The 23,531-nt window shown below is 46.5% G+C and overlaps 1 protein-coding gene across 3 annotated transcripts in view; it reads left to right on the top strand.

The window, feature by feature from the left end:
- Window positions 1–23,531, top strand: part of RPTOR (regulatory associated protein of MTOR complex 1) — a 337,818-nt gene that overhangs the window by 206,359 nt on the left and 107,928 nt on the right. For all 3 annotated transcript variants that reach the window (XM_059048339.2, XM_059048338.2, XM_067021425.1), the window contains one exon: window positions 7,207–7,266. In XM_059048339.2, coding sequence (XP_058904322.1) covers window positions 7,207–7,266 — 60 coding nt within the window. The remainder of the gene's footprint in view (window positions 1–7,206; window positions 7,267–23,531) is intronic.

Below are 23,531 nucleotides of genomic sequence, written 5' to 3'. Positions count from 1 at the left end.
AGCCTGTGCTCCACAACAAGAGAAGCCACCACAGTGAGAAGCCCGTGCACCATAACAAAGAGTAGCCCCCGTTCGCCGCAACCAGAAAAAAGCCCCCGTGCAGCAACAAAGACCCAATGCAGCCAATAAAATAAAATAAAATAAACAAGCTAAGAGTGTATTGGACGTATGTATAGAAAATTCCATAAAACTTTACTGATTGATACGAAAGGATATTTAAATAAATGGAGGGATTGACCACATTATTATTACATTGTGAGAGCCAGAAGATTAAGGATATAAATTCGCCTTAAACCATAAATTTGACACATATTGATAAAGTGATTTTAAAGGTCAAGTAGGAGGATAAATGTTTGAGAATACCCATGAGAATTTTTTGAAAAAATGTGTGAAAGAAAATTTGTCCTACTTGTTATTAAAATGCATTTTGAAGGTTCAGGTGGAGTAAGAGCAGACATTTGAGGCAATGGAACAGAGTAGAGCGTTCCAGAAACAGAATCTACTGTATAAGAATTTATCATTTGGAAAACGAATGAATTACTCAGTACTATATGGGGCACATGGCTAACCATTTGAATGTTTGTTTGTTTGTTTGTGTTTTTTGCGGTTCGCGGGCCTCTCACTGTTGTGGCCTCTCCCGCCGCGGTGCTCCGGACGCGCAGGCTCAGCGGCCATGGCTCACGGGCCCAGCCGCTCCGCGGCACGTGGGATCTTCACAGACCGGGGCATGAACCCGCGTCCCCTGGGTCGGCAGGCAGACTCTCAAACACTGCACCACCAGGGAAGCCCCATTTGAATTTTTTTTAATCCTTACCTCTTACCTGAAAAAATGAACTCCAAATATACCGAGGATTTAAATGTGAAAAAGAAAACTCACAAACGTACTGGAATAATTGTCAGGAGAATTAAAGAGCTATAAAGAAAGTGATAGATTTTATTAAACACCAATTTTAAGTTTTGTATGGCAAAGAAAAAACAAAACTTAAAATTATAAATTGAGAAAAAATGTGTAACATATAACAAAGCCACCGTTGGTTCCGTTAATGTATAAAGCACTTTTAAAATCAATAAGACAAGAAGGGCATAAACAGGAAACGAGCAAAAGAGAAATACAAAGAACTGGAAAAATTATTAGCTGGCATTTAACCTCAATAATAATCAAAGAAATTCCAATGCTGTGTCATTTCTCACCTATCAGTAGAACAGAGGGTTTGTTTTTCTTTTATGTTGATAAACCCAGTATTTTCCAGAAGTTAAAAAGTGGGTATGGGCTTCCCTGGTGGCACAATGGTTGAGAGTCCTCCTGCCGATGCAGGGGACACGGGTTCGTGCCCCGTTCCGGGAAGATCCCACATGCCGTGGAGCGGGTAGGCCCGTGAGCCATGGCCACTGAGACTGCGCTCTGCAATGGGAGAGGCCACAACAGTGAGAGGCCCGCATACCACCCAAAAAAAAAAAAAAAAAAAAGGTATATTCAGCCTTGATGAGACAGTAAATGGCACTTCCCTCTGGAGAGCCATCAGATGACTGGTCATTCCATATGTGTACCCGTTCGTCAGGCAGTTCCATTGCTACGAATGCATCCCGAGGACAGCACACTTATGTTCATGAAAAAGGTAATGTTCTATGCATCAGCTTTTATATTGTCCATGATACACAAGGGCAAGTTACAGAACAGCATGTATAAACTACAGTCTCTTCGTATAATGGAATACCAGTCAGCAACGAAACAGAATAAATTCATGATACAAACAAAAACATGGATAAGCATCCAAAACATTATGCTGACTGGAAGAGGCCTTATACAAAAGTACATACTTGATGAGTCCATGTATGTGAAACTCTAGAACAGAGGAATAAAAATCAATAGAAAAATCAGAGCAGTGTTTGCCTCTGGGGGCAATGGGAGGAAGTAGGAATTGGCTGAGAAAGGGTGAGAGAAAACTCCCCGGGATGTTGGTAGTGGTCCCTGTAGGAGCTTGGGTACACGGGCATGTGCATTTGTCAGAACCCGGTGAACGAACAATTAAGATATGTGTACTTCATTGTGTGTAATCTTATATCAAAAGACAAAAACAATAAACAGATACTGAGATCTCAGTATGTGTGCTGAAGAATTTAACGGCAAGTGTGCCATATCCTCTGTCGCACCAAAAATGAGATGGATTAAATGGACGGAGAGGCAGAGATGTGATAAAGCAAATGCAATCAAATGCTGATGGTGGAACCTAGGTGGTGGGATGAAGGAACTTACTCTAAAATTCTTTCAACTTCGTTGAATGTTGGAAAATGCTGGAAAACAAATGTTTAAAAAACACACACACAGCTGTGGTGTGTATGGCAAATTCTCTTATGGTAAGAAAAAAAACTGAACAAAACCCAAGGGTAGATATTGGTTGTGCACGTGTGCTGGGCACAGTCTGGATGCAGAGGAGCAGTCAGCAGTGGTCAGCAGTGGAATGGGGTGGCAGGACAGACTCTACTTTTCCATTACACACATCTGTATTGTTTGGGATGTTCCAGTGACTGTGATTTCCTTTTCTCCTAGAACAAAATAAGTCACCATGATTCAGTTTTCTCTAAGAGGTAAATGTGAAAATGTTAATGGTTATCTTAGGTTTGGGGGTAATTATTACTTGTAATTTTCTGTACTTTAAAATTTTTCTGGCAAATATGTGTGTGGGGGTTCTAATTAGAAAAAAAAATTAATGTATTTCCATTCTCAGAAACAATAGCATCCAACAGTTATATGATAGTGTACAAGGTTACACATCTGAGTTTTTTTAACATTAATTAATTTGTTCTGCATAAAATTCTTGAAGCCCCTCACTTTCAAGAGCAACAGGAATAAAAAGATATATGTGAAATATTAGAAATTAATCTTATACCATATTCCCTTGTTGACACATTTAGGATTATCAAAACTATATATTAAGGCACCCTTCTAAGTACTGGGGGCACACTGATGAACAAAATAAGAGAAGTCCATGTACTCATTGAGCTTATCTTCTATGATAAAGACAAGCAATAACAAATATATAATAAGGTAGCAAGAAATGTTATTTTTAAAATTTTTTTTTTTTTTAATTTTAATTTTTTTGCGGTACAGAGGCCTCTCACTGTTGTGGCCTCTCCCGTTGCGGAGCACAGGCTCCGGACGCACAGGCTCAGCAGCCATGGCTCACAGGCCCAGCCGCTCCACGGTATGTGGGATCTTCCCAGAGCAGGGCTCGAACCCGTGTCCCCTGCATCGGCAGGCGGACTCTCAACCACTGCGCCACCAGGGAAGCCCAAGAAATGTTATTTTTAAAAAGCAGGGTATGCAGGTAGAGAATGAAGGTGCTATTTTCCTTAGGCTGGTCAGGGAAGGTAGAAAAAGTCCAAATAAAACAAAGGAGTAAACCTTCTAGTTATCTGGGACAAGAGTGTTGCAGGCTGAGGGAACAGCAAGTGCACAGGCCCTGAGGTAGGGCTGTACCTGGCGTGTTGAAGGAGCAGGAAGTGTGTCAGGGTGAATGGAGCTGGGTAAGCAGAGTGAGAGTGAGGAAGGGAAGTCAGAGCAGTGACTGGAAGCCCAGGGCGGGGCCTTGGGAGGCTAGGTAAGCACCCTGCATTTCATCCTTCATGGCAGGAAGCCTCTGGAGGGTCAAGATGAAATGACTTATCACAGCATTTCCTCTCAAAAGGCTTGCTTTGCCTGCTGTGTAGAGGATTCCTGGGAGAGGAATAGGGAGCACAGGCAAGAGTGGAAGCAGAGACTATTCTGGAAAATGTGAGAGACACTGGGGCTGTGGCCTGGGGCTGTGGCCTCAAGGGGGTGACTCTGCCCCCCAGGGACATTAGGCAGTGTCAGGAGACATGTTTGGTTGTCACAGCTGGGCTGTGGTGCTGCTGGCATCCTGTGGGTAGAGGCTAGGATGCTGCCCTTACAGCAAAGAATGATCTGGTCCTAAGAGTCCTTAGTGCACAGCTGAGAAACCCTGGCCTGGAGGGTCAGCAGGCAGGCAGTAAGCAGTGGTCAGGTGCTGTGTAACTGTTCACTCGAAGTTCGGAAAGGGCAAGTCGGACAAAGAGGATTCAAAAGTGGCCAGAGCCTGTTGATGAGAGCTCTAGCACCAAGAGTAAGCACTAACCAACTGCCAGCTGTTGTGTTTATTGTCATAATTCCTAATATCCAATTTTGTGGAATTGTCAAGCCATTTTTTAAAATTTATTTATTTATTTTGGGCTGTGTTGTGTCTTCGTTTCTGTGTGAGGGCTTTCTCTAGTTGTGGCAGGTGGGGGCCACTCTTCATTGCGGTGCACGGGCCTCTCACTATCGTGGCCTCTCTTGTTGTGGAGCACAGGCTCCAGACGCGCAGGCTCGGTAGTTGTGGCTCACGGGCCTAGTTGCTTTGTGGCATGTGGGATCTTCCCAGACCAGGGCTCAAACCTGTGTCCCCTGCATTAGCAGGCAGATTCTCAACCACTGCGCCACCAGGGAAGCCCTGTCAAGCCTTTTTTTTTGGGGGGGGGGTACGTGGGCCTCTCACTGTTGTGGTCTCTCCTGTTGTGGAGCACAGGCTCTGGACGCGCAGGCTCAGTGGCCATGGCTCACAGGGCCCAGCCGCTCTGCGACATGTGGGATCTTCCCAGACCGGGGCACGAACCCGCATCCCCTGCATCGGCAGGCGGACTCTCAACCACTTCGCCACCAGGGAAGCCTAAGCCATTGTTATTGCCTCTGATTTTGCCTGGTGTGAAGGAATAAATATTGGCTGATGTACAATTTGTGGATTGTCAGTCTCTTAATGCATATAACCATATCATAGATATTTTAAAGTTGAATCATGTCCCTATTTTTAATTTCCTACTTAATGGAACTTTATATTTTCAGCAGATTTATCATAATGCTTATTTCCCAGTTAATAATTATTTTTATAATTTTAAAGTTTAATTCCAAAATGTGGTCAGCAATGAATCTGATTTTATTAACAACTTTTCTCTTGATTTTAGGTAGAATACTCTCCATTGTGGATGAGACACTGAGAAAGTCTGGATTCTTTTATCTTCCTCTGAGGAGTATTTAGCTCTGTTCTTGTAGATGGTTTAATTGATTGAGGTCTCTTAGCTGTAGGACTGGTCTCCTTTGATTTTGCTCCTAGTTCTGGGGTGAGGCTCTGAATCCTGGACCGTGGTTGTAACTGAGGCACCACCCCACAGGGTGTCAGTGGAAAACCCCAGGTGTTGATAGCCCCCTAATGTGGCACTGGCTGTCCCCATCTGCATGCATGTCTGCTAGTGAGCAAGTGTGGAAACCTCTGTTCAGTGTGTTCAGCACTTCAGCTCTGGTGTCCCCGGGGCTCCTCGGGGTCTGGGCCCACCCACGCCTGTGCAGTGCCAGGCTCAGCCCAGGATCCTAGGAGAGCTTGCGCGCAGAGTTTGACTCCTCCTTCCCAAGACTTCCCCTGAAGCTCCTGGCAGCCTGGGGTTCTGATCTCCTTTCCGCTGAGCAGTGTCCCCGGTGCTGTGTGAATTGGGGAGCACGCCTGGGAAAAGCTGGTTAAGGCAGACCTTGTTATTCTTTTAAGGGTCATGGCTTCCCTTTCTGCCTGTGTTTGTTTGCTCTTTGGTGCTTTCAAGTGGTTGTTTTTTATATTTTGTCCAGAGCTTATTGTTATTGACAAAAGGATTAGTCTGGCACAGACTATCATTATGGGAAGGCAGAGGTCCAATCAGTAAGTGCATTACAGAGAGAAGGATGACAGAGCAGCCCTGTTTGCATAGGCCTTAGAATTGGACTGGAAAATGCGTTTCCTGTAGACCATGTCTATCCACTGAGAGATCCTGATTCACATGGAGCCCCTGTCAGAGCTGCACGTGGGCTGGTTCGGCAGTTGCCGTGATGCGCGGGAGCGGACGGGCCGAGTGCTCCGACAGCGGAGTAAACAGAAGGATTTGTCTGGAGGGCCTGACTTTGTGCCGGTGGGAGAGGGGCTCTGTCTGTGTCGGGCAAACACAGCCCTCATTTATGTTTCTTCTGCTCCGTGAATAAAGAGCACTGGCCGGCGCAGCCACAGCCAGGAAGATAACTTCCTCTGCTGCCTGAGCGAGGCGTTGCTCCCCGAGGCCATGAGCCTGGCGGGGCTGGGTGCACAGTCCCCTCTTCCCCTCCCCCCATCCTCCCCGTGCTGGAGGGCTGCGTGTTGGGAGCCAGTGGCCCACCAGACGCCGTCTTCACGGCCTTGTCTGTCGTCTTCCAGCCTCTGGGTCTCTCTCTGTCTCCTTGTCTTTCTCCCCCACCTCCACCCACCCTCCGTACACGTCTCACTCCACGTGTCCTGAACGTAGCCTGTTCCTCGTACTCATCCCCTCCCTGGAGCCCACTGGTCTTCTCCGACCTCCCTCCACTTCTCACATCCACTAGTGATACTAAAATGCATTTTGTGGGTGTATTTGCTGTGTGCCTGCTGCTGTTTTTATAGAGGGCGTTATTTGTTCTTAATTTTTAAAGCCGATGAATTAAATGTTTTACATTTCTCCTGCGACTGACACTAAGTTGCCTCTTCACTCCATGCTACCATTGATTTTGCCCTGCTGTGTGGCGATAGCCCTGACAGGAAGAAAGAGATGGTCCGAGACCTGTTGGTGCACACAAATTAGGTGAAACCTGGACAGTCCCACCCTAGCCCTCCAGGATGGCTCTGCAGTGAAGATTAAGTCTTGCAGCACTGACTTTATGATAATTAAAATGATATAATTGAATTCACTTTTCTTTGTCTTCTCTCACGAATTTCTTTTGTGTGCCTGGGGGTGGTTCGCTGATTCTTCCACCATTCTCCCCAGCTTACTTGCTTAAGAAGGAAAAATAGAAAAGTGGAGCCTGTTCATCATCTGGGTGGAACCTTCCTGTCCTGTGGAATCTTGTGCGCACGTACCCCCAGCCCCTGCCACAGTGGGGGCTCTGCCTCGCCATCCCGCAGACTTGTTTCTCTCCTTCCACTGAAGACCTACGGTTGCAGCTCGGTGTTCCTGCCCCTTTGAGAGGCTGCAGGGAGATTTGCTTCATAAACCTAAAAGCTGACAGAATTAAGAAAAACAGGGTTTACTTTTTCACCGTGGCAATCCCCATCCTCACCTTCCTCTCTTTGCTTTTTCTGTGGGACTGTTGCACTCTCTTATTAAATATCCCATTGCCGTGATTCACTTTCTTTTCTTTCTCTGCAGGTTTTGCATGCAGAAATGCGTTAGTCTGGTGCCTGGAGTCACACTGGATTTGATAGAAAAGTAAGTCAGATTTTTTAACTATTGTGGCTTCTGGTGTGAGGGGAGTCTCCTTTTTTCACTCTTGGTTCTCAGAAGTACTTCCTGTCAACACAGGTTGTTTCCCTTTCACGTGGGTGTGTTCTTTTGTTCTCTGATTAAGGCCATGTTTGTGATTGTTACATAGAACACAGCTAAATTTGGGGCCATATTAAAATGAAAAGAATAAAAGCTGAATCCTTTTGAACATTTAAAAATACTTCCAACACTGAGCCAAAGTAAAAACATATCGTTACACATACAGACCAATCCCTTCACATACAGGTCACTGCCATACAGATCCATCACTCTGCACATAGAGATCATCACTCTCCTCCCCAGCTGCAAACGTCAGGTCACAGCTTAGCATCTTCCCGATGTTCTTCAATGTTCCCTTTCACGTTCTGCAACCTTCCATCCCCCCATCCCCAATTTTACATTCTATCTCAGGGCAGATGCAGTGGTCCCTGCAGGAGGGGTCCTTCATGATGTGCTGCGGTTGCTTGGCCTCTCCTTGTCCTCCCAGGTCACAGGGCTGGCTTGTCTGCTCCTGTCGTGAGCCTCTTTGGGTCAGTACACCATCTCACAGCTCTAAACTTGACCTGCATTTTTTGTTTATTTGTTTGCGTGTTTTTTTCATTCATTTGAATGAAATTTTCATTTCATTCATCCTGATTCACCTAGGTAGTTCCTAACGCTTCTGCTCCGAACCCCATTTCTTCTAGAATTAACATGCAAATTGTTTCCAAAGTCTTGATATACAAAATCTTGTACTAAAACAGCTAAAGCCTGATTTTAATTACATTAGGTAGGAAAAGCAAATCTTCTAGTTTTCTCTCCTGGAAAACAACTTGCCTGTATGTCAGGGGAAATACACAAAAATATTATGCCTGAACACCCACTGTAAGGGCACAGTAGACTCAATCACGTGCATTCTCATGGGCAAATACAGAAAATGTGGTGGTTACCCTTGAACTGACAGGGAGTGGCCTGTGCACCACTGGGGAGTGGCCTGTCAGACATGTTGTTAAAGACTGACACCCATGGTGGGCTGCCGAGCACATGTTTGAAACCGTGCATAACTCTGTGTGTGTGTGTGTGTGTGTGTGTGTGTGTGTGTATACATATCAACAAGGCATGAAATGAAATAGTTACACTTCACTCTGGGTTGGAAAGTGGAATTTGGGGCAAGAAGCAGGGAGGAGCAGTGTTAGGGACTGATTTTTTTCCATCTTGTTTAATTTTTTAAATAAGAATATAGACATGTAAAACATAGGTACAAACAAATTTAAAAGAAAGAATTAACAAAATATAATTAGGATACCTGCAGACAGTTCATCAAGTATAATTTCTTCCACTAAATTTTGGATAAATGTTTAAGGAAATCATGTGACTGGTCACTGCATCTGTTTGCTTCAAGATGCTTTTGTCCACAAGCAAAATGGGATATTGTGACAAGAAAGAATTGGTGTAACATTGATCAGTGCCAGCAGGACAAATGGGAAGACCTGGTGGTCCCCTCTGCTCAGAGTGGGTCTTGGTTACCACTGCCCAGCCCACAGCTGATTCTTGGTTTAAACCACTGCCCTGCCCACAGCTGATTCTTGGTTACCATTTACCAGCCCACATCTGGGTCTTGGTTACCACTGACCCACAGTTGAGGAGACTTTGAAGCCATTGCTCGAAAGGCAGTGCTGGCTGAGGCAGGGCCGGCGGATGCGCTGATAGATTGGCACTGCAGGCTGGGTGGGAAGCAGCGGGAACTTGAGATCGGGATTGGGACCAGCGGCAGAGCTGTGTTCGGGGAGCTGGCTGTGCTAGCTTGGTCAGAGCAGGGACTGTAGACTTCAGTGTGTCACATTCGCAAGGGTCAGGGAGGGTGCAGGTCTGGCTCTCCGTGTGCCCCCATCCAACCCCTGTATGTAGTGTAAGGCACACCGGTGACTCTTGCTCCTTTCGAAACTGTGCTGCTCTGGGCATGTGCAGCTGCTGATTTTCTCCAGATCTGAGTGCTGGTGCAATCTGGTGTCAGGTGGTGGGGAGAACGTGTTGTTGGCCTCATGTCCCCAATCCCGTCTGTGCTGGGCAGCCCGGTGCACCAGGGGTCACTGCAGTCAGGAAGCAGAGGGCCAGGTGGCCAGGCGCTGAGTGCTTTTTTAACCGGGCTCCACGATTGCCTTGTCCTGGTCACACTCTCACAGCTCTTTTCTAGAAACAGAAGGCTCAGTGCCCTGCCACTCAGGGGAGCTGCTCCCCCCTGTCCTAAGCCAGCTTCACCTCCAAGGTGGGCTGAAACCAAGAAAACCATTTACAAGTGCTGGACAAACAAGGCAACCATGGAGAGACATCACACGGAGAGAAGTTAGAAAATAAGAAAATGCTAGATCTGCCTGGTTATCCAGCCTGTTTGGTTCGATTCCCTGATGAGATTTCAGAGTTTGGAAGCCATTCCGTCAGAGTTCGTTCACCAGCACTGCTGTGCTGTGTCTGTGGGTCTTTACTTACCTCCATTTCTGAGTGACAGAGCCTCTGTTACCTGTACCACAGATCTCCGTAGACATGTCATTCTCAGATAAACCACATCCATTAAAACTTCGATAAAGTTATATTCTTTCCTAGCGAGGTGACTTTTCGTGACCAGTTCAGACAGTTCTTGCTCTTGTAAATATTTTGTGAGCAGGGCTGGGTTGTCTCCTTCTCCCACTGGGTGGGGCGGCCTGAAGCATGAACCCAGCCCAGACCCTGTCTCACATGCTGGGTGGTATCCCCTCCTGGTCACTCAGCATGGTTGTGACCGTCCCTGACTGTGCCGTGCTCGTATGGTGCAGGTAGGCCCAGACAAACAGTGTCACATGCTCCGAGTTCTCCAAACTAAAAAAAGCTATTAAAAATCACATAACTTAAAAATATATTTTTTGAGGTTACTTAGTTAAACCCCCTGATATTACTGAAGAGGAACCTGGCTTTGGTTTGGTTCAGCTTCCTCGGTGACATTTCCCACTTGGTGGTGTCAGGCCCGCCTGGCGGCCAGGTCTCTGGACGTCTCTCAGTGGTCTTTCCCATACACAGGCCCTCCCTTTTCCAGACTTTGGTGTCTAGACAGCCAGCTCCTGTCCTGTCACTTTCTCAGACTTACAGTGTGCACAGCGACTTGACACCCTCAGCCTGATCCACAAAAGAAAATAATTGGCAAATTGGACTTCATCAAAATTTAAACTGTTTACTCTGTGGAAGACACTGCTAAGAGCGAGAAAAGATAAGCTACAAACTTGGGGGAAATATTTGCAAATCACATAGCTGACAAAGGACTTGTATCCAGAATATATGAAGATATCTCAAAACTCAAAAATAAGGGGAAAAAAACAAAACAAATTTTAAAATGGACAAGAGACACTTTACCAAAGAGGATTTAAGGTTGGCCAATAAGCACATGAGAAGATGTTCAAAATCATTAACTGTTAGGGAAATGCAAATTAAAACCACAGCAAGACACCACTGCACACCTATTAGAATGACTGAAACAAAAAAAGGCTGGCGGTACCGAGCGCAGTGAGAACTGGGATGGCAGGACTCCCACACGTTGCTGTGCAGAGGCAGAGCGGTGCAGCCACTCTGGAGAAGTGCTTGGCTTCTTGTCCCTTTAAACATACCTCGCCATATATCCCCACGGTCCCAGTCCTGGGGGTTTACCCTAGAGGAATGAAAACTTAGGTTCATACAAAGTCCTGTACAAGCATGTTTATAGTAGCTTTGTTCATCACCAGCCAAACCTAGGAACAACCGGAATGTCCTGGGGGTGAATGGATAAACAGACTGTGGTGCGTCCGTACAGAGTAGCACCGCCTCCAGGAAGAAGGGAGGCCCTCGGGTCCACAGCCATGAGGGGTCCCAGAGGTCCTTCATAGAGTGAAAGGTGACACAGGTCTGGTTCTATTCATGTGGCATTCGGGAAGAGACAGAACTGCAGAGTCAGAGAACAGGATTATAGAGAGAGGCGATGAAGGTGATGGAATGTTCACTATCCTGAGTGTGGTGCTGGTTCCCCAAACCTACACATGCTAAAATCATAGCGCCACATACCCCAAACCAATGTACTATACGACAACTTCAAAAATACGATTAATATAGAATGTGGGGGAAATAAGATACCCTGTAAGAGATACAGGTCAGAATGACTAAAGGGAAGTCATAGCAGAAACACCTGAACCAGGGAAGCGGGGACCAGAGGAAATGGAGAACAGAATTTGAGAGGGAAGGGGTCTTTCTACCATGAAATGTGCTCCATTGTTTCTTGGGGAGAAAGCTTTACTCTTACTACTTAAACTGGCTAATGAGGATTGAAATATAGAAGCAAACACCCTTATATAATAAGATTTTAGTATTTTTCATCAAGCACAATTTTCCTAAATCAGGACTTCAGAGTTTGCAGCCACCAGTGTTCCTGGAAACACCCAGTGTTGACCCCTCCCCTTCCCCAGGGCTAAGTGACTTTCTCAGCTGGTGAGTCTACACTTTGGCCTATGAAGGTTGGTTCACAGGGTCCTCTTTTCTCCATCTCCCCATCTCCTGTGCCAGGTGATACTACAACGTTGGTGAAATGCTAAAGGACTGGGTGTCTGTGTGTTTTAATTTAAAAAGAAAAACATCATTAATAGCATCCTGAGTGGGAATGGAGGCGAGAAAGGGGATGTGTGGTGGAAAGACTGCAGATGGACAGACGTGGCTGGTGTCCTGGCCTCACCCTCAGGAGTCACACTCGCTGGGCACACCCCTGTCACCCCCACATCTGTCCCTGTCATACAGGTCGGATGGAGGAGCATGTGGTACTGTTGGCTCTGTGGGCATCAACCCACAAATACTTCTGTTCTTTTTCCACTCTCCCGCCGAGCTGCAGAGGGGATAATGGTTAATACTACTTTGCATTTCTGAAGCCATTTGGATTTCTGATAAAGACTGAAGGGGGAAAGTGTCTTTCATACACCGGGCCTGTCCACCATCGGCTGAATGCTGCCACACAAATTCTGGAAAATTGTGTACCCAAAGTCCAGCTAGCTGTGCAATTTAAAGAGAACATTCCCATTCCAGAGGGGTTTGCATTTTAGAAAAGCGTGTTGTCCAGATTAATTGGGACAGGCTACAAACATCCAGAATGAGCCACAGTTTTCCCCCCAGATGGAGCTTCATTTGGGTGGGTTTGTGATGGTGGTGACAAAAATAGAGTAAGAAGAAGACATTTTAGAAACCTCGAGTTTTCATCGTGAATAACTTTTCAAGGTACATTGATTTGAGTCTGAGTCATCGTTCTCTGAATACAACTTAGCAAAAGTATAGTTCAGCTGAAATGCACCCACATCATCGTCTTCAGTTGGAGGTGCCACGTGGCTTGCTCCCCTCGTAGCCTGGCCAAGGTTAGAGTGAATGTGTGGGGTTGAATTATGTTTATCTTTTATGCCAGGACAAACTCCAAACTTTAGTTATATGGCGCTAGTAGAAATCCAGATGTGCAGCTCCTTAAGATACCCAGCCGCTAGAACCGTGAGATCTATTTCTGAGTAGATACAAGTTCTTAATTTCTGTAGCTCACTTGAGAGACTTTTCCATTTAAAATGCCATTCTGTTTTTTTAATTTTTAGATTTTTTTCCCCCAACTGTGCTTACAGTCTGTAAGAAGAAAAAATTTCAAGAAGCAGATGTGATTTTGCAGTTATAAGGCTAGAGAGAAATGCAGCACATCTGTGTTCAGTAGAGTCTTCCAGGCTGCTGAGGTTTCTGTATTCAGAGAACCTTCCTGGGGACAATGTCTTATTATTTTTCACCTATTTTATCGTCATTTTCTGGAGATTTCTGGTCAACATATGCAGCTCTTGGATGCAGCAAGGTCTTGGCATCCGCCTCTCTGGGGCTGTGTTTGGTCTCCACTCGCTGTGCTGGGGCTGCTTGGGGTTCCGTCAGGGTCATAACTCATCGTCATGTTTACCTGCACGTTGGTGAAGCAGGTCCACTCGGGAGCTGTCTTCTGAGGTGATTCCTTACTTGTGAATCCTTGCCATGCTGAGTGCCTAAACTGATGTTCTGGGCCAGGCTGTTGAGGCTGATTTACCCTTTTCCTCCGTCTTGTCGGCAGTGCTCTCCTTGGATGGCCATTCTCACCATATCAAGTGCCCTTTGTCCACTGGATGCCCCTCCTCTGCACTAGCCCGCCCGCCTTTGGGACGTGGCTGTGACACACCAGAACAGGTGCAGGGAGTGTCTAGCGGAGCGTCGTGGATGCTTCTCCCAGGGACGTTCACCCCACCCTCTTGGCGGCATGACTGAGCAAGCTGAGCCTTTAGGGGGCAAAGTGGGAACCTCACGTGGGCTTCCAGTGCAGCTCGTTTGTGGGTCCAGGTTAATTGGCAGGATAACTTGTGCTTAGTTACAATTACAGGACCAAACAGAAATTGGCTTTTTTGCTCAATCCCTTGGTCCCATTTCATTTATTCTTTAGCAGTTCTTTATTCCTAACAAAATCCTAAGCACTGTCGATTGGTGGGGGAGAGGAAGAAACCCTATCAGCAAGGAAGCACCTAAGAAAATATTCCTGCATGGAAAGTATCTGTGTGTGGATGGCGTGGGCTGTGTGGATGGTGTGGATAAACCAATGTCAGGGAGCTCCTGGAGACATATCAACAGAGCGATGATGGGGCTGCCACTGACATGTTGCTGGTTTCACGAGCGTTTTAAGGCATTTTGCATCCAGTATGACTGGTTTCAGCTCACCACGTGGAAAATCTTAAACTTGAGAACCTCTCCATCACCCCTAAGGGTGAAGGTGTCCCTGGTCACCATACCACCTGACTGGAGTGACAAGTCACAATACAGAGATGAAACAAAACAGGAAGGGCACTGGCCTGTGTTGTTGGATTTTGTTTCCTTCAAGTTTAATGACCTGCAGAAAAGAATAACGTCCATCCGGTCCTCTGCCCACCCCTTCCCTTCCTGGGCGCCTGCGCTGCGTGTGTGAAGGATGGTCCTGGCACAGCCTGGCGAGTGGCCATGCCAAAGCCTGGCGTGTGTGGACCGGGATGGCAGGCACATGGCCTGAGCTGCCACTCCTTCCCCTGCGTGTGGCTCTGTGCACGCCCATGTTTCCAGGGCCACAGCTTGTTAGGACCAGCGCCGGCTCTTAATGTCAGCATGAGCTGGTGAGGGAATCCTGCCCTACACGCTGCATGGCAGGTGACCCCATTCAAGGAGCCCCCAAGAGCCTCGGGGTCGGGAGCGTCAGGCATGGGGACTTGAGGGTGACGCCAAGCTTCACCTGCGTGACCTGCCTTTCCAGCCATCTTCCAGCACCTTCCCTTACTGCCAGTAAACAGTCAGAAATGCAGCCCGATCCTGTCGTCGCCCTCCTCTTTGCCAGCACTGGAGAAATTGATTGAAAAGTTTCACACTTCAGAATTGCTGCATTGTAATTCTTTGATAAATGTGGTTTGTTTCAAACAGCTGCCTCTGTGCAGCAGCTCAGCGTAAGGTTCCCCAGGATATCAAGGATTAACCCCTTCCCAGTCTTGGCCACCTTTGTCAGATGTGCAAAATGTGTTGTTTAGAGTCTCAGCACAAGACCAAAGAGAATACATGGGCGGTGTGTGTGTAGTAATTATTTAGCAATCTTTAAAGCTAGGCAAGGAATTTGTTTTCTAATTAAGCTGCTGTGTCTAGAAGTAAATTACAGTGAACCTTCTCTGAGAAATCTCCCGATTTCTAATTATCTAAGCGAACCCAGCAGCCTGATAAATAGGTATGTTGCCACTGCAGTACATATTTATATTCCAACGATATTCCGAATCCTTTGAGAGACTGGCAATACGATCCATGCTTGGAAATTAAGGGACATTTTTCAGCCCTGAAACAAAGTAATAAAACACTTAAACCGTGCTAGAAATATTAGGGTACTCAGAAAGCTCCCAGGAATCAGAAAGACGTGGAAGTTATTCCATGAGGCTGTTAGTATTCTGATCACTGGAGGTGCAGAGTGCACCAAAAAATTATTCATAATTAACATCTGTTGTGTAAACAGCATATTTTAAATAGCTAACAATCCACTGTCTTGCATAAAATGAGTTGCTGTGTCCTGCTTCCTCAGAACCTTGAATAGCAGTTTAGCCCCTGTTTAGTCCAGGAGCAGTGGTTGAAGCTGAGCCTGGATTTGGAGCTTGATTTTCGGTTGAAACCTTGAACGTTTTAACTTAGCTGCAGTCTCCATCTTAAGGATCCTGGTCTTGGGCTTCCCCGGTGGCGCAGTGGTTAAGAATCCGCCTGCCAATGCAGGGGACACGGGTTCAAGCCCTGGTCCGGGAAGATCCCACGTGCCACGGAGCAACTAAGCCCATGCGCCACGGCTACTGAGCCTGCACTCTAGGGCCCGCGAGCCACAGCTGCTGAGCCCACATGCCATAACTACTGAAGCCCGCGTGCCTAGAGCCCATGCTCCACAACAAGAGAAGCCACCGCAATGAGAAGCCTGCGCACCTCAACGAAGGGTAGCCCCCACTCGCCACAACAGAGAAAGCCTATGCGCAGCAACAAAGACCCAACACAGCCAAAAATAAAAATAAATTAATTAAAACAAAAAAAAGAATCCTGGTCTCATCTGAGTCCTGCGGATACAGTGAGGAAGAGGTAAAAACATACATGAATTGTGACTTGAGAGTACAGGATAACCGATGATTCTTTAGTTGAGAATTAGGAAGAATAATAGGTGATGTTTATTGGGCACCTGCTATGTGCCAGGTACTGTGTTAAGTGCATTACATATATTAACTCTCTAGTCCTCCTAGAGCCTTTCTAAGGGAGGTGCTATTATTGTCCACATTCAAAAGACAGGGAAACCGAGGCGCCAGCAGGCAAGTAGCCAGCCCAGTGTCTGACTGCCTGGGCCTTGCTGAGTGGCCTGTCCCAGCATCGTGGCAGGAAGGGAAGCGGCGTCCCATGGGGCAGGTATGGGCAGAGAGGTCCAGGGCTGGCGGCAGCCCATGCCTGCTGCTCGGTAGCTGTGATTAGAGTTTACTCTGATGTCAAGCTGTAATTGTACACATGTGTTATGTTTCAAAGGAAAACTGTCAAAAGATACCAGTCTTGATTCAAAAAGTACCTTTCTTTCCAACATAAATATATTGTATTGGCTGGTTGAAGGTGAAAATCAGTAATTCATTAACGCCTGCCAGTCACTGAGAAGATGAGTAATGATTCACTGGAAGCTAATTTGGAAATGAAGTGGGGAAAACAAAACCCCCAGAGATGGTGCAGTGGAGAGAATGTGAGTAATTGGCGGAAATGTGGGAGCACTGAGGTGGAACAGAGTCACAGATCCTCCCCAGCCCCACAAGCAGGCATCGGTCAGCCTGGTCTTGGAGCGCCACCACTGGGGAGAGTGGCAGGACCGTGCTTTTCTGCGCTGTGATCCTGCTCAGGTCGGACGGGGAAGGAGGGCGGGTCCCCACACCCCTTACGGTCTCTCTGGCCTGTGCTGATCAGCCAGCGTGAAGGAGGCTTGTCTGGGAGGAAGCCATGGATGAGCTGCTCGGGGAGCATGAGAGGTTCCCGAGGCCTCCGTGGGGCATCTGCTCACAGTGCAGAGAGAGTCCATTTCCTTCTCAGTGGGACCAAATCCTGGCCTTTTGTCATCCAAGCAAAGGCTGCACAGGGCCACTCAGGGCCTTTAAACATCGGCGGCACTCATTTCATCTCCTGGAGCCTGGTGCCCTCGGTGCCCGCCTAGTGTCCTGAAGAAAATATGTCTGTGGGTCTCTAATGGATGCTGAATCCATGAGATCTGGGGATGCAGATGGCAGTGCAGGCGGCTTTTCTTAATCGAAGGCAGGTGTCAGGCGGTGAGAGGGGAAGGCCACCGGGGGCTCAGTGCGTGCCTACCAGTCACTCTCAGATTGGCCTTCCTTGTGGTGACATTGTCTCCTGAGTCTTGCTGGTGCCTCCGGGGACGCTTTTTGCAGCAGGCCCATAATGGAGAAGATAAGGCTGGGTCAGTGCCTCATCCCATTTCTGTCCCTTTTGAAGCTGGCACTGCTTCCCTCCTTTCTTAGTCTACTTCTTGTAAACCTGTCTCTCAGAGCTTGTTCAAGTCCAGCTCTGCAACATGATCCTCTCCCTTACAGCCCAGCAGTGGGTGCTGCTTCATTGGGTTGGGGTGGGGGACCAGTTACACTAAGCTGTGGTCCCTAGACCTGTCCCGCAATACAGGACTCAGAGCCCCGCTGTCACCCGTGTTGGCACAGGCCTTGGTGCGCCCGAGCTGTCGGAGGTGCATTGGCTCTTTGGTCCACACACCAGTCCAGGGCACCATCTCCATCTCAGACCCTGGAAACCAAGACGAGAGGAGGTCGCATGTCTTGCTCAGTCACTTGTAAGTGGCAAAGCCAGCTCCTGCCTGCTCCATCCCCAAACCGCCTGGTCATTGTGCCGGGTTTTCTTTCCAGAGACAACACTCGCTCATGCTGATCTGAGCACGTCTTCTGAACTAGAAGCCAATGAGTCACACGTGAGATGCCTACTTTTGAGAGGGGCATCTGAGATTTTAAGCTTAAACACGCCTAGGAACCAGGCATCTCTTCCTTGGACTGTTCATTCATTCATTCAGCAAAGAGTTGGTGTGTGCCCTCGCATTCTTATCAGGAGAAGGAAACATGAAAACATAAATTTAAAAATACGAAATTACAAAGTGTGCTAGATGGAGCCATAACATAGTTACTGGTGCTTCTCTGATTGAGCAGCCAGGAAGGCCTGTCTCCTGGAGGGCGATCCACCTGGCCAGAAGGAGCCAGCCACGCAAGGTGGGGGACAGCATCCCAACCAGACAGCGTCCCAGCATCCCAGCCTCGCAGACTGAGTTGGGCACAAGTTTGGTGTGCTCCAGGTGCCACCCTGGAAGGACATTCGTAGGTCCAGTATTTAGAATTAATGCACTTAGAGGGTTCACAGTGGCCTCTCGAGTCTGACTCAAATCACTACATCACACAGGGAAGCTGAGCACTTAGTAGCTTGGTTAGCACCTAAATAGGGGATGGAGCCAGATTGTTTCCAACTATAGTTGCTGGGTTGCTGTACGGTTATGTGGTGACGTTTACGCTTCCGTGCCAGCCACCGACAAATGTTGGAGTGCCGGTGGTGTGTACCACACCAGTTGCTAGGGGGTGATGATGGGAGAAGACTAACAGTGTACGAGATGGTGTGTCCTCAAGAGCTTAAAAACTGATCGGGGGGCTCAGGTTCATATCTGTAGAACCATTGACAAGGAAGGCCTGAGCTCACTAGGCTGCAAGCCTCTTGGAGCTGAGATTGGACTGGATGCTCAGTAAGAGGTTGGTAAGAGGTTGGCCTCCTCTGCTGTGTGGACAGCGTGTAGTGGGCAGTCAGTGAATGCCTGTGAGAGGATAGTGGTCCAGAGAGGAGAGAGCCCCCGGCAAGCTGGAGATTCTGGGGCCAACTCCATGGAGGAGGACCCACGGGCTGGGCTTCACAGAGGAGGCAGTATTTGAATCAGTGGCAAGGAACACCGGCCATGCTTTGCTCTGTAAGTCTGTTAGCTGCAGCTCTCCACCAAAGGGAGCAGTAGTACAAAGCCTGATGGATGCGCCCTGTTTGCAAGATGGAGAATGGGTACAGTTGGAAAGCCACGGGAGGGTTGCCCCTCATCTTACCCGAAGAAGGTGGCCAGCTGGTCCTTTTGCGAGACCTGTAAGATTACTTCCATGAATGATGGCCCAGGTCAGTTTGGTGCGCCATGTATCATGTCTTAGAGCTGTAAAGCTTTGCTTTTTACCACTGGGATCGCAGCCAGAATGCTCCTCCTTCCAGGTATAGCAGGAGTCAGTTTAGATGTGACAGCACCAACAACTCGCCTCACCATTGCACGATCTTCATGATGGCACCATTCTTCTGCTACAACGAGGATGCGTTTAATAATTAACCATAGAAAGTAGAGCAAAATGATGCAAAAAGTTTTCAGAAACTCAGATCAACAGTAACGATACTGTTAGTAGAAGTAATGAGAGCTAAACTAAGAATTTGCTCATATTAAGAAAACTTTGAGGTGAACCCAATACTAGAATATAAAAAGGTCTCGACAGGCTGAGTAGCTAAATGCAGTTGATCAGAATTATGTATATAGATCTCACAGTGCTCCTCAGAAGTCACGTGTATAAGTATGGGATTTGGAAAATTTGATAGAACACTAGCCCCTGTGGAAAAAGTCAGTATTTTAGTAAACTGAACTTAATTTGGGTCAACTCTTTGAAATGACTGCTCCAAAAATAGAAAAATCTAGAGAAGGGAGGTGATAGACCCTGAGGGGATGGGGTGGGACATGAAGTGGGCGGCCATGTGAGAAGCACTTTAAGGAACTGGGATGTTTAGCCTGGAGCAGAGAAGGCTCTGGAATGACAGGTAACTGTTTTAGATAATAGAAGACTCATGAGATTCAGGTGAATTACATGTATCTGTCTGGTACCAAGAAGTGCTAGCGTCAGAGCTGCCGGGCGGGAGCTTCAGCAAAAGCAGTCTTGGTATCCCGAAGAACTGCCCAGTGGTCAGAACCCCCGAGACAAGCTGGGTAGCAGGGAGCGCACACCAGGCAGAGTGAGGGCTGTGAGGGGCGAGGTGAACCGGAGGGTGGTTGCACTGGAGACGATGTGTAAGGCCCCTCCAACCCAGGCAGCATGAGTTTTGGGGATGCCAGGAAAAGCAAGAAATAGATGACTTCCAAGTGGAAGAAAGCTACTGGTTTATTAAAGGAAAGAAAGGAAAAATGGGAAGAGAGAAAATTTTACATCTACTAAAAAGTAGAATTTGGGGAGTTCCCTGGCGGTCCAGTGGTTAAGACTCCGTGCTTTTACTGCTGAGGGCCCAGGTTCAATCCCTGGTCCAGGAACTAATATCCCGCAAGCCGTACGGCACAGCCAGAAAAAAGAAAAAAAAAAAGTAGAATTTTAGTGTAGCAAAATTAAGTAGCTCGACAACAAACAATTCTCTCCCACCTGCCTCGTTGTTGGGTCAATGCAGAAAACGTGACATTTTGAAAATAAAGTGGGTTTTGTAGTATCACTTATATGTCCAATTAGGGCATTTGAGGGTTGTCTTTGTTGTACTTTTTCCAACAGCTTTTTTGGGGTGTGATTTACACATCACTTTAAGTGTACAACTCAATGGTTTTTAGTAAATCCCCTGATTTATGCAACTATCACCATAATCCAGTTTTAGCACATTCCCATCACTCTAATAAGATCCCTTTTGCCCATTTATAGTTAATCCCATTGCTACCCCAGCTCCAGACAACCACTAATCTACTTTCTTTTCTGTATATTTGTCTTTTCTGGACATTTCATGTAAGTGGAATCAAACAATGGGGTCTTTTTTTTTTTTTTTTTTTTTACTTAGCATAATGTTTCCAGGGTTTATTGATATTATAGCACGTACCAGTATTTTATTCCTTTTTATTGTTGAATGGTATTCCATTTCTTTATTTATCCATATCATTGATCATCAATCATTGGCTCTTAGGAGGAATGTTGCTATGAATACTCATGTACAAGCCTTTAGGTGGACATTTATTTTCATTTCTCCTGGGTGGATTCCTAGAAGTGGAATTGCTGGGTCACATGGTCAAATTTATGTTTAACTTCTAAAAAATTGCCAAATTCTTTTCCGAAGTGGCTGTAGTGTTTCACATTCCCGTCAGCAGTGCCTGAGAGGTGGGGTTTCCCACCTCCTCTCCACGTTTGTCATCGCCTGCTCCTTTGATTATAGCCATTCTTGTGAGTGTGGGGTTTTAATTTGAACTCACTAAGGCACGCTATGTGAAGCACCTTTCCTTTGCTCATTTGCCATCTGTCTATCTTCTATGGCAAGGTACCCGTTAACATCTTTACCCACACTTTCTCTGGGTTGTCTTCTGATTATTGAATTGTAAGAGGTCTTTATATATTTTGGATGTGAGTCCTTCTCAGATATATAATTTGGAATTATTTTCCCAAAGGCTACTTTACAAGTTACAAAAGTGAAAATGTGCTACATGTAACTTAGGTTGCTCTTAAAATTATCATGTTTGTTATATTAAACGTAGGGGTTGAGTTTATTTGGGCACTTCCAAAATTTCTGATTTAATTTGTTTTAGAACTTGTCGGGGTTTTGTAGCAAATAAATATGAGCAGCTGTAATTTCTGAGCCCTACGATGTACCAGGTTTTGTGTGAACTTGTTAGGTGTTAGCTCATTCCACTTTTCTAGTTCCTGTGGGTCTGGGTGGCACAGACGGTGTGACTGAGCCACAGAGAGGTTAGGTAACTGCCCAGAGTCACACAGTGAGAAGTGGCAGAGCCTGGAGGATTCACACGCAGGCCTCTCTGACTCCACACCCTTATCTCCGTGCTGCGTGTAAACTGAAGGATCCCTTAACATCCTGCAAGTTCGTGTGTTGATGTTGAGAGGGAGGAAGTGTTCATTTTGGTTGTGGACATATCAGGAAAGGTCTTACAAGGGAGGTGACATGAGTTTCATGAGTCTAGGTGTCTGGTCTCCGGACACCAGGTGCCTGGGAGGAAGAGGAGCGCTCATGTCTGTTTAATGCAGCCCTGCCAGGAAAACCTCAGAGGAAAATTATCCTGGAAGATCAAGAACAGCAAACACAACCTGATTGTATTTGGAAACTATTGTTTCTGTGATGTTTTAACAAATTGACAGAGACAGAATTTCCAGCAAGGCTGCCGGCAGTCCTGCTCCACACGAGGTGTGGAGTAACCCGGGCATTTCATGGGCTAGAAAGGTTAGGATCAATCTCTTTGAAACGTTGGAGGCATTACATCCAAGTCTGCTGCTGAGCAGGCCAGCTCCGCCCTCCACCAGCCCCACCCTCACCCTCCCCTTCTCCCACCTTCTTTACAGAGAAGCTCCCAGTGAGGGTGCTTCAGTACATTCAAGGGGGGACGCCTGGAGAGCACAGCCTGAAGGTAGGGGAGCATCTCGGGAGGGAAGTGCTCCTTGCCCGTCTGGACCAAGAGGGGTGCTCCCTGGAGCTCGTCTGGATTTCACCTCTTCCTCTCATTTTAGAAACTGCCTTTTCCGAATGTTACAGGCTTTTTAGCAGCTTTTCAGAGAACTCTGCTTGGAGGAGACTTCTGCTTGGCTCCTGGGCCTGTAGCTCTCAGTAAAGGGTCTGTCTGAAGATCAGCCTTGACACCAGGAAGGCCAAAGAAAATCAGGTTTTTCCAGGGAATGCTTAAAAAATAATCTTAGGTTCAGATTTATTTCTGTACTATTTAATAGAAAAGAACCTGTTTTCATTGTGTCGTAAACATGTTGAATAAGCACGCAGGAAACTCCCTCCCTCCCTCTCTTTGACCCCATGTCTCTCTGGTTTTTGTTCGCAGTGTCCAGAGGGACTTGTGCCAGTACTGGTGCTGTTGTTGGCTGGCTCCGGGAACGGGCAATAGTTTATCATTCTGTAATAAATTCAGTAAAAGGGAGATTATCTCCAGTGTTGTTTTAACTCCTGCTCACCACTGAGCTTTGGAAATCATCACTCCTTTCGCCCCAGGATTTTAAGATACATTTTTTTACATTTGCTTCACAAGTAAAGATTGGCAGGCTTCTGTTCTGTGGGAGCTGTTAAAGGCAGAAGGAAAGGGATGTGAGGAACAGCAGTGCTGCACACATAAACCATTCGATTTAAAGGCTCAGTACAGATTTTTTTTTAAATCATTAGGACACAAGCTGCCTGTGTGGCTTTTGAAAAATATCAGTCAGCTTATTCAGAGGTAGAATTATGTAATTTTCTAATCTTTCACATCTCTCAGGTGCTTTGTTCACCATCAAACTATTTTGATAGCCAATATCTTCTGGAGAAATTAACAAGAGCTTCATTTAAGTCAACATTTTTTTTAAACTGCAGGTCCTAGTTTATTAGTAGCTGTAAAATCAGTTTGGTGGGTCACAGCCTTGCATTAAAAAAAAAAGAGAAAAGGTTAGAAAATATCCTTGTTTTTCTAGCAACATGAATGCTCTCTGGCCCTATTGTTTGAATGTGTATATTTACATGTGATTGTGTATATGTGTATATCAGGTCACCATGCAAAATGCATTTCTTGCTAGGAGTTGTGATCAAAAAAGTCTGAAAGCAAAAAAAAAAAAAAAAAAAGTCTGAAAGCCTCTTATGATCCCTGAGGACCTGGACATACTGGCTCCCTAATGGTCCAACCTCGA

Source organism: Kogia breviceps, chromosome 19 (genome assembly GCF_026419965.1).
Source record: "Kogia breviceps isolate mKogBre1 chromosome 19, mKogBre1 haplotype 1, whole genome shotgun sequence".
NCBI classification, from domain to species: Eukaryota; Metazoa; Chordata; class Mammalia; order Artiodactyla; family Physeteridae; genus Kogia; species Kogia breviceps.
This window is presented reverse-complemented; position numbering and strand designations above follow the sequence as displayed.